General features: G+C 37.3%; 1 protein-coding gene and 1 long non-coding RNA gene across 3 annotated transcripts; both read left to right on the top strand.

Moving 5' to 3' along the window:
- The first annotated feature begins 295 nt into the window (after window positions 1-295).
- On the top strand, window positions 296-5,234 carry LOC120110896. Of its 2 annotated transcripts, XR_005512014.1 has the most exons (4): window positions 296-1,111; window positions 1,743-1,964; window positions 4,493-4,589; window positions 4,739-5,234. It is a non-coding gene; the product is annotated as an uncharacterized LOC120110896 (long non-coding RNA). The 2 variants fall into 2 exon arrangements; XR_005512013.1 differs by having other exon boundaries at window positions 309-1,964; window positions 4,739-4,941.
- A 976-nt stretch (window positions 5,235-6,210) lies between these two features.
- Window positions 6,211-8,715, top strand: LOC103703822. The gene is made up of 3 exons (XM_008786829.4): window positions 6,211-6,503; window positions 6,894-7,021; window positions 8,411-8,715. Exons 1-3 carry the CDS (start codon window positions 6,291-6,293, stop codon window positions 8,580-8,582), a joined length of 513 nt encoding a protein of 170 aa, XP_008785051.2. The 5' UTR covers window positions 6,211-6,290; the 3' UTR covers window positions 8,583-8,715.
- Window positions 8,716-10,930: the final 2,215 nt, after the last annotated feature.

The raw sequence follows: 10,930 nt of genomic DNA, 5'->3' as shown, positions 1-10,930 counted from the left end.
GGGGCAATAGCATAATTTTAAAATTTTACTTTATTTTTAATTAATATAAATATACTTTTTCTTAACACCATTAGAACGACCGTTATATTACGGACATTTATACAATAATAGAGTTTTATGAGGGTATACATGCAAATATCAATTTTAGAAAGATATCTATGCAAAATTTGATACTTAGAAGGGTATCCATGCAAAAAAAAAAAAAAAAATTCTAATATTTTATATATAAATCTAACTTAAGCACCTTACTCGGTTAAACTTAACGGGCCGGAAGGAAACACCTTCTCACCCGCGCGACAAAATCTATTTCAAGCCCTCCACGCTCCCCGGTCTCCTACGTCGCGCCTCCACTCCGGCGACAGCGGCTGCGCCCCCCCAGCCGCCGGCCTTCTCCTTCTCCTCCTCGTCCTTCTAATCCAGTCCTCGCCATGGCCGGCGGCAGAGATTCTGGAGGGGCGGAGGAGGACGACGTCGACCACTACGCCGTCCTCGGCCTCCCCTCCGGCGAGGAGGGCGCTTCCCTGACCCTTAAGCAGATCGAGAAGGCCTACCGCGACCAGTCCGGCCTTCGCCACCCGGACAAGCGCCCCGAGGAGCCCAACGCCACCGCGGACTTGCAGCGCCTCAGGTCCTCCTTCGAGCTCCTCAAGGACGAGCCCTAGCGCGAGTTCGACGCTCGCCTCCATGCCCGCCGTGACCTCGCCCTCCGCCACTCTACCCTCAGCGCCGAGCGCCGCAAGCTCGCAGCAGACCTCGACGAGAGGGAGCGCGCAGCGGCAGCAGGGGGGAAGGAGTATAACGGATATCTCTTCATCCGATGGCCTGTCTTGAGTTCTTCCCTCAGTCTGTTCTAACAACTTGGTTATTCTTGTTATGACGGTTGTATTGTTATAACAACCTCCTGTACCTGATCGGGTCTATATATATCCGTTCCTGTAATACTTTAGAGTGTGGTTAATACAAGATTACCTTACTCTATAAGGAGGAGGTCCTCGACCCGGCAGAGCAGGCCAAGCGCCGGGAGAAGAAGGTCGCCACCGAGCTAAAGAGGGAATTCGAACAGTTCCAAGCCCGGATGGCCGCTAAGAAAGCCGCTCCCAGTTCCACATCCGTAAGATTTGAGGGTCTTTTGGAGGACGAACTAATAATTGACGTCCTTCTGGAGAAATTTAACTTTTTGATGCTCCTTTTTCTCGTTCTCTCCTCAATAACTTTTTTAATGTAGAACATGGGAATTCCAACAGTTTAAGTTTTAAAGTGATTTGATTGTTAAGAATGGATTGGGCTACTACTTCTCAGTGGCTAATGATTTCCCTCCTGAAGAAGTTTGACTTTTTTCTGCTTATTTTTCTTTTTTTCCCCGTCAAAGCAACTTTTCAATGGAGAAATTCTCCTTAAATTAATACTGTGGAAATCACAATTGGACTTTTTTTTTCTTCTGTTGGCTAATTATCCTCCTGAATTACTTCAATTTTTTTTTCTAGCTCCCGAAAATAACATTTTTAATGTAGAACATGTGAATTTCCAAGATGTTAATTTTGAAGGTGATTTGAGTCTTGCTATTTTGGTTTAGAATAGCTACTATGCTATATGACTATATATTTGAAACATATTTGGTTCAATGGATTGAAAGCATTGGGTCCTTTTTTTCAATGCTTCTGGATGCGGAAATATGCATGTACAGGTTTATGATTAGAATCATTTTGTAAATGAATAACATTGGTTGGGTATAATTTTGGCAGGCATCAGGGAATGAGACGGGAGAGGAGAATGGAGGGGTGGCAGCATTGGATAAGGAGAGGGTTTTGAAGGTCTCCTGGGAGCGAGAGTTGTGAGATTACAGTGCTGTCAAGCTGCGAGAGCTGTTTGATAGGTTTGGAGGGGATGAAGATGTTGTGATGAGGACAAAAGGATAAAAAAAGAGGGGTCCTGCCATTGTCGTCGTGTCTTCCAAGGATGCTGTGGTAAGTTTCTGCTCCTTTTCTAACATTTAGTATGTACAAGTATGGGTATGTGGCAGTTGCGCAACATTTGTCACCCTTGCAATAGATTCATGAAAAAACATTGAAAATTGAAATACTTTCTCTAGGAAAAACATTCTGAATCAATGATGGGAGATTCAGCAATTGTACTTTTCATATTGCTGATGTAATGCATTCTCTAAAATCTTTATGAAACATCTGTCCTGAGATTATGTGAGCTTTATATCTTGAATTTAGAGAAGTTGTATTTGAGAATTTAGGGGAAGCATCTATAGATATGCAGAATCGCTCGCCTATTAAACCAAATAGTACAATGGTCTCTGTAATAATAGATACTCCTGGAGAAAGAAAAACACCAGCCATGAGAAGTTAGAAGAATGGTTGTATAGTTAAAAGAAAAAGCACTGATTGAATTTGCCTCTATTTCTTATCAGTTGTTATTAGATATTATGTTGCATTTACAATTTTAATTGAATAAAACACTATCACTAAAGCATCTTATAGCTATACTGTAACAACAACAAATTCTTATATTTAAATGAAGGTTTTACAAATTCTTGGTAAAAAATTGTGTCCAAATCAATACAATATTCTTTATGGTATCATGTGCTAATTGCTAGCATGTTTTTTGGATCTTTAGATGCTTTCTTACAATATAAAAACCATTTTCTAAATGATTCTTTAAAATATTATCAACTTTATGCAATAAATTTCTATCTTTTGTTCCTAAGAAAACTTTTGGTCTCTCTAAACTCCTTTCTAGCACTTCTAGCAAGGTCCTGTTACAGACTCTTGTAATTTCTGTTTTTTATTTTTCTTGACATCTCGTATCATAAAGTTCTGATTTCTTGAATCATATCTTCCGAGCTCCCTTTATAATATCTAACGTTATTATAGTTAATGCTTCTTGTTTAGCTGTTAGGAGAGGCTGAACAAGACATTGAGAGAAAATGCACTTGTACATCTCTCTGTCTCTCAGAGTTGGAGGAGGGTGGGGAAAGTGATTTAGAGAATAGGATTCGGTTCCTCTTCTTGTAAGCATTTAGTATTAAGGAAAGGGTTTTTAAGCCTAGCATTCACAAACCATATTGCATATAAAATTAGAAGAGAAGCCCATGTTACATGTGTGTTTTAAATTTGGTAATAAAATATTTTGTATGTGGAATTAAGGATCATTCATATCCATCTCGGTTGGTTTTCCATCACTTTGTCTGCAGTTGATGTAACTCTTATAACTCCTGAAGTATTCTCATTCCCCACTCTTTCCATCATAGTCTTATCAACCACCTATTTGAATAGTTTCTTATTTGTTAAATTTGGCCTGCATGCACAGATACCTATATATAAAACATTTATGAAGAAATATATGCCTTTACATGTATTTATAGTTGTATAAACATGTGGATATGTATATATTTATGCAGGCATGTGTATCTATTCTTGTGTACATATTTATGTAAGTGTGCACAACAAGGAGATCCTTATCATGCGCTCTAAGTATTGGTATTATACTTAGAAAATCCCAGAAAGTGATTAGTGTCCTTAGCTCTTAGTCTAAAATCTAATAGTTTTTCAAATCTTTGCATGAATAATGTAGAGATTTCAGTTCTAGTTTTAATAAATGCATTTCTACATCTACAATCGAATGTATTACAAAACTGATTTCTGACCGAAGTTATGTTATGGGCCAAGTGCAGTTCTTAAATCTGGACTACTATCTCTAATCAGGTCTCTTTTGGTTTGGAAATCTGAACCCAACACAGAAGCAACCCATCCCAAAACATCTGAAAGTTAGGCCTGTCCCGTAAACAGAGATACCCCTAATGGCATGAGCCTAAATCAGGAAAGCCCTAGACTGAATACCAATTTGATTGCAATCTTTTTCCATCCCAAATTTGTTTGACTGCCATTTCAAAACTATTTTGGAATAGAACAAGTCTCATTTTTCATTGCTACGCTGACTAATTTGAGAAAGTACTTTTAGAATGAAAATATTTTTAAAAACTAATTGTGCAACTGAAGAAAAGCAAGGCATTGATGAACCAATCATGGGTAATGTAGAATTAATGCTGATCATGTTTAAATTGATGACTAATTAGATAAAGTTTAGTACATTATTTTTGTTGTATTATTAATATTCCTGTTCAAGTAGTATACAGTTGATTAAAAAAAATTGTTTGATACAAGTGGAATGCAATATCCATCTTTGATGCAAGAAACATGCAGGCGTGTTTCTTCTGAAAGGATGATATAACCTGCTATTGAGTTGCAAGTGAGATTAATAGATTTTTTGCAATGATTGCAGAAAAAAGAAAGATAACAATTACCATGTGAAAATAGAATTTGAACTTTAAGTATATTATCACAAGAACAATTTAGAATATGTCAAGAAATTGTGTATGTCTGACATCATCTAATGTTTTGTTTATGCTGCAAAAGTTTACTGTTCTTTGAGTTCATATGCATATGATCTTCTGGAGCTTACCCACAAATTCATCTTTCATATTCAGGCCAATGAAAAGAAGAAAAACATGCAATAATGTTGTGCAAGCTTACTTTGGAGATAGTGAAATGGTTTAATTTTTCTTTGACAATTTATAGGCGAAGGTAATATTCAGCAAATTTCTACTCAATCATTTGCATGTATTATCAAGCTTATCCTGTAGTATTTGATTTCAATTTAGATTATTGTTCATGTATTATATGTAGAATAAGATCTTGCTCTTGGCTAATAGTACTCTGTATGAACATTACAGGGTGGATGGTACATTTTCTCACACAAAAGGAAACAAGCCTTAGCCACAGGTATTGCATTTGGAAGGAATTTTGCCTTCTCATAGAACTCAGACATTAGCTGGAGGATCCCTTCTGCACCTGGGTGCTGTATATTAGTTCATCTAAGGACATCTGTGCTTGCAAACTGATGTACCAGTCTCCAATGACATTTTACTTTCGAGTATTCTTCAGCATTGGGTCTATTACATCCCTTTTTAAGCATTCTCAAAGAAAAGTCCCATGAATCTGCAATAAGGAGATCGAGAATTTATAGTGGGCAAAAATTGACCTTTCTGTAGTTGTTGTTTGCTTAGGTTTAACTGTGCATTTGGTGTTGTTTTGTAAGCTTTTTTTCCTTATATTCTTTTCTCCTTGTGTTTTGTTCGATTTGTGAGTACTAAATTTGGTGGTTAGAATAATTAATTATACTGAGTAAGCCAAGTGAAGCCATTTGCTAGCTTGCTGGTGCGTTTTACACAGTATTTTCTAGATATCTTGCTTCACATGTTTTTCCTTGTTCTTCCAAAAACTAGGTTTTCATGGTTTGCCACCTTGAGAAGCACATCCAATAAAATGGCGATCATGTAGGAAAAAGATTTTATGAATTCAACTTTTTCTATGGATAAAAGATCTTTTGGCTTCTGCATCAATGGTCTCTAGATAACCAGAGGCAAAATTTAATGTTTGTATTCAGATAACTTTCGACTTGTGGCTAAATTTGAGATGGTACCAGCGTGGGTGAGAGGGGATAAAAACTGCTATTAGAGTACCAAAATTAATGAATGCTACCTACTGTTTGTTTGGTGCTTTTTAATGCTAAGCTTTGGATCAATCCAATGTTTTTGGAGCCAGATGTACATTACTGACATGGATATGAGCTTGCTTATGAGCAGAAATGCCATGTTAAGGTGTTTAGGCGACTATGAAGGATCTTTTTTCTGTTTGAATCTTGAGGATTTATTGAATCACAAATGATGATGGCTGAAATATATATATATATATATAAAAGTCGGTAGCCCATAATTTAGTGACACAACCAAGAATATGAATATGCATCTGCTTGTTTTAGTTTGTTAAACAATTGAAGTCGATGGAGCTCAAGAGTACAATAATGGATTTTATTTTGACTCTCTTATTTCTTCCTGCTGATCGAAATGAACGCTAGCTGAATTAGCTCCAGCGGTCAAACTGTTGTTATCACTCCATTGCATAGATTTAGTCTAACCAAGGCATTTGGTAGGCCCCATGATGACAGTGAACTTACAACAGAAGGAGAATATAATATCAGAGATTACGACGATGCCAATTATCAAATGCCATAAACTAATTACTCCAAGAGAAGGTTAGGAGAACTCTTGACAAGTATACCCAGCAGTCCACTACAGAACGTTAGGTTGGACTAGCAGTTTTGATATGTAAGTAGAGGTGGGGGGTCTTACCATAAAGAAAAGTTGGCCAAGGTACAAACAGAGAAGAAAGGATCGGCGGTCAAGATAACTGGAGAAGGAAACAGCAGTGGCAAAGAGGAAAGGAATGAGCTCAGCAAAGAAGGCATGTAGCCCACCGTCGCCGCCGCCGCCGCCGCGACCATGGGCGACACCTAGGCCGAGAAAGGCAGCAGCCATGGTCAAGAGTGTGACAAGGCATGAGATTGATATGTTCTGGAGGAGGAAGAGGATGGAAGAGGAGGATCACCTGCTCGCAGCGCAGAAGGCGGCCGCCAGGATCCGAGCTAAAGCGCTCAAGGCAAGGACCTCTTTCTTATGATCAGAATTGAAGAGAGTCTTTAGTTTTTCTTTCTTTTTTTAGAGTTAAGTTGCTGTAAGAAAAACATTTATTAGAATTACTTGAGTCAAACACTCAAGAAACAATACCATCAAGATTAAAACAAGAACTTATTCCTATACAGAGGAGTGGTGCAACCACTAGGCTATGTAGCCCAATTTGCATGCTTTAAATGTTATTAAAAAGAGATAAGAACTCTGTTTCTCTAGTATCAAAGATTATTATTGTTGCTGTTGTTGTTGTTATTTGTTTGTATTTTGCTTGTGCTGATTGGAATTGATTGGATTAGAAATGAGTCTAGTTATGATCATAATCATGAGAGGATTGTGTGTTGAGGTTTGTGGTGATCAGGAGGAAGAGTACAAGCGATTTGAGGAATCTCTGAGGGAGGCAATGGACTGCGAGCAGAATGGAGAGAGAGGAAAGGAGGCGAGCGGTGGAGATAACAAGAAGGAGCTACGAATAGGAATCAAGGATTGGTAGGTTTGCTCCCACTTGCTGCCATTCTTTAACCGTGTATTATAATTCGATGACTCTTAAAGCTTTGTTTTCTTTGTTTTAAAATTGAAAGCAACGCAAAATGATGGGAAAGCAGTGGGGACTCCAATACGCTAAGGTTTCATCCACTTGAAAGGTGGCACTTGAGTCGTTTAGTCAACTGTGGAAAAGTGTGGCCAACAAAAAAAAAAAAAAATATTTAAAAAAATTAAAAAATAGTATTCTTATGGAAATAAGATTTTTATATTTTGTAAGAAAAAAAAATCTATGTGAGACATAAAAAAGCTACTTTCTCATCTGTTGAAAAATGGAAGTTTTTTTTCGTAAAAGTACCTTTAAGCCATCAAAATCTGTGGATAAGATCTGTTTCTTTATTAAGAATATAATAGATATTTTATATAATTTTTTTATGAAAGTAGATGCTCAACCAAATATAAGTCACTATGGAATGAGTCACTCGCTCAACCAAATATGCCAAAACCATTTTTCCACATATCATATTTCTAGGAATCATCTTTCTTAAAAAAATATTTCAATGAGAAAAAATTCTTCCCGCATACCAAACGAATCCTAAAGAACAAACTCTAGTGGAACTCTATTTTTTTAATCCACCTTTATATTTGTTGTCATCTTTCTAGTTCTTAATTCTCACCGTCCATAATTTCTTTTTTCCGAGAAATGATATGAGCAGCGAGTGGTTTCTAAATTAAACACACACACACACACACACACACACACACACACAATCTGCTAAAAGTTTGAACTCTCAAAATTAACCATGCTTCTTTAGGATGTTTACTTAAGTGATAGGGTGAAATGTTATTTTAGCATTCATCATTTTTATTGTTTTCATAGTTTAGCTTATATGTGAACTAATTCATTCGAGTATTACAAGCAAAATCCTAAGATCTTGAGACTCCACCCAGTCTTTGTTCATCTTTCATTCACATGCATTATGTGTCCAATTATAGTACAGATAAGACCACAAGAGCTGCCTCCTTTGCATCCATGCTTGCACAAAAAGGGTACTTATACCCACAATCTTGCACAAACCAATGCCAAATTGCATCAAGCTCCACTTGGAACTAGTTTCTGGCCTAAATTTCAACTTCAAGCTGAGCTCTATATTATTCGATTTGAGTCAAAATGAGCATGATTTCGAGCAAATAAGCAGCATGATAACCTTATATCCAGCCATAACCAATCAGGTTTGGCTCAATCATTGTATCGAACCAGTTGTAAGACCAAACTATAAGGCGGGAAGATTCGACTTATGCTCGATTCTGGATCATTGCTTTATGATTGGAACCATTTGCATAATATTTGGTATTAGGGCTAACAACGCATCTCTTCGACCTGGTTGAGTGCAGGTGGACAAAAAGTAAGTATGCTTATCTGAACCAACCAGCCATTAAATCCATGGGGGAGAATGCAGCACTGAAGCACGCCACTTCCACCTACATTCCACAAAAGAATTGCTTTTGCTACTATTCTCCTGCTACACACCAAGTCTTCCCCACCTCATCATTTCATGTTTTCTAAGTGACCAATGTGAGGCATAGAATTGTAAGTCATATGATCCACCTTTATGAATCCCTTTGTTGAACATCAAAGTAGCATATCACTCTTCGTCATATCTATCTATTTTACTAATACAAATGGAGTTGTAGCCCAAGTCTGGTTCAATGTTATAATATATCTATTACATCGTGAGATTACATCAAAACAACCCCTACACCTACCCAAAAATCAAAACTAAGAAGAAAAAAAATCTCACCGGAGCTAAGGCTGCACTGACCTAGACATCGCATGATTAAAAGGTGTATTTGTCCACAAATGTAAATAAACTATAGAAGTTGAAACTCTTCTCTTTTTCTTTAAAAAGAGAGAGAGAAAGAGTGAAAAGAAAGAGGGACACCTGAACTTTAATTATCCAGTGTTAAGACTTTTGGGATGCATCACTAAAGTATTGGATTTAGTAACCTATGGTCACTAAGCAGAGGGTTGTGACCACTAGAGCTAGCCCCACTTCATTCACTAGTTCGAGAATCTATGAATTATGTTACATCAACAAAAAGGAAGGATAAAATTGTATGGACATGGTGTGAGGATGTTATTTTTTGCGTAGGTGAAAGTTATAATTTTTTGCTTAAAGCAAGGATGCAAGCGCCCTATGCCAAAGCATGCACTATGATAGTGTCAAGTTTCTGCTAGAACTAAAATGTTGTTTTGGCTAGTCATTAATAACAATATTTTCATGAAGGATAATTTGAATAAAAGCAATTGGCCTTCATTGCAAGAATACCCATTATGCGAAGGTGAGAAGAGAAGGTTAATCATCTGTTTCAAAGCTGTAATTTTTATTCTGTAACCCCCTTAAAAAAAAAAAGTTCTACTAAGTCGATGTCGTGGCATTTTGGGGCATGCGAAATGAGTGCAAAGGTTTCCCAACAAGTATGGAGGATTTGTGGGGTGTGAGGAAAGGCTAGATCAAGAAGCAGCAGCATTGATCATGGGATATGCTTGTTTCTGGAGTTATCTGGGGCATTTGGCAGGTAAGTAACACAATCACTCTCATTAGAGTTAAGTAGAATGACTTGAAAATTATAAAGAGGGTGAAATCCTGAAGATGGTTTTTTTTTTATGTTGATATATCAGGTGTCTCATCTTACCCTAATGTAAATACAATCCGAGGAGTGATTATAAGATGTCCCAAAGCTGAACAGATATAGTAGAGTGACGGAATGACTGGTTAAATAAAACACCACCCAATCTGCAGCACCGTTCACCTCCCTAAAGATACGAGTTGCCTCAAAATCCGCCCAAAGACCGGTTCACACAGACTATAGCTATGTTTAGAGTAGGTAAAAGAATGTTAAATTTGACCTTTTTCTCTAGTTGTTTGCCTGGGGCTTGGTTTGTTCCTTGTTTTCACTATCTTAATGGAAACTGGTTAAATATTTTACTCCGGTCCTATTCAAAAAAAAAGGTCAAATTTTTAGTAATCTCTTTTGAGAGAAGGGACAAATGTCAGTAATCTTGGCTTCTCAGCAAAGATTTTTCAGCACCTGATCCTAAGCGGGTGCTCGTTCTAACATTCCTTAACAACCTGTCCTCTTCTATTACACCTACCTCAGAAGTCCCCAAAGCTTTCACCATCCTGCTGTTGATCAGGCTCTCCCTAACTTCATTACACACACAAATTTATTTTAGCAAATACATCTCTTCGAATTCATTCTCTAGTAAGCGAAGAGAAAGGCACACAAACTAATCCATGAAGCATGCTAAACAGGTCTAATAAAAACAGTCTTGTTGATTGAATGATGGCCAATGAGCTTTAACATGCCTATCAGTAATAAGTTGATTAAAAAGAGATTGCTCCAGGATTCTTTCCCGGCATCATGGCTTATAGCTATCTGTCCATTGTTGCAGAACTCCGAGATTGCAAACAAGCTGAACTAACATACAAGCTGCTAAGACATTACTTATTGTGTGAAAATGTACTCAAACCAGTGCTCCTCTCAAGTTGAGCATAAAAATGTATATGTTCAATCTTGTTTATTTCCTATTTAGGAAGCCTAACCAACCTCTTATCGACCCAAGCCTGAGCTTCTATCATTTGTTTTGCATGGCCAAAGGGTCTGATCATCGATCATTTATAAGCCAAGCTTCGATTTAGGTTTGAGCTTGTCTTGTTTCTTTATTGTTCGAGTTCAATTGAAGCCACAAAATGTTCTAAAAGTGCCTAGAGCACATGAAAAAAAGTTCTTTAATATGACATTATACATTGCTTGGCAATATAACATTCGATAATTTTTGCGTATTACATTGTTACGAGCTGCATCAATCTTCTTATGCCATGAGGCATGATGAACTTAGTGGAAGAAATA

This window comes from Phoenix dactylifera, chromosome 5, assembly GCF_009389715.1.
Source record: "Phoenix dactylifera cultivar Barhee BC4 chromosome 5, palm_55x_up_171113_PBpolish2nd_filt_p, whole genome shotgun sequence".
In the NCBI taxonomy this organism is placed as follows: Eukaryota; Viridiplantae; Streptophyta; class Magnoliopsida; order Arecales; family Arecaceae; genus Phoenix; species Phoenix dactylifera.
This window is presented reverse-complemented; position numbering and strand designations above follow the sequence as displayed.

Excerpts from the sequence above, each read along its gene's own strand:
- LOC103703822 (XM_008786829.4), top strand. The coding sequence starts at position 6,291 with ATGAGCTCAGCAAAGAAGGCATGTAGCCCACCGTCGCCGCCGCCGCCG. Across the intron at positions 6,504-6,893 it reads TCCGAGCTAAAGCGCTCAAG|GAGGAAGAGTACAAGCGATT; the intron begins GCAAGGACCTCT and ends TGTGGTGATCAG. Across the intron at positions 7,022-8,410 it reads CGAATAGGAATCAAGGATTG|GTGGACAAAAAGTAAGTATG; the intron begins GTAGGTTTGCTC and ends GGTTGAGTGCAG.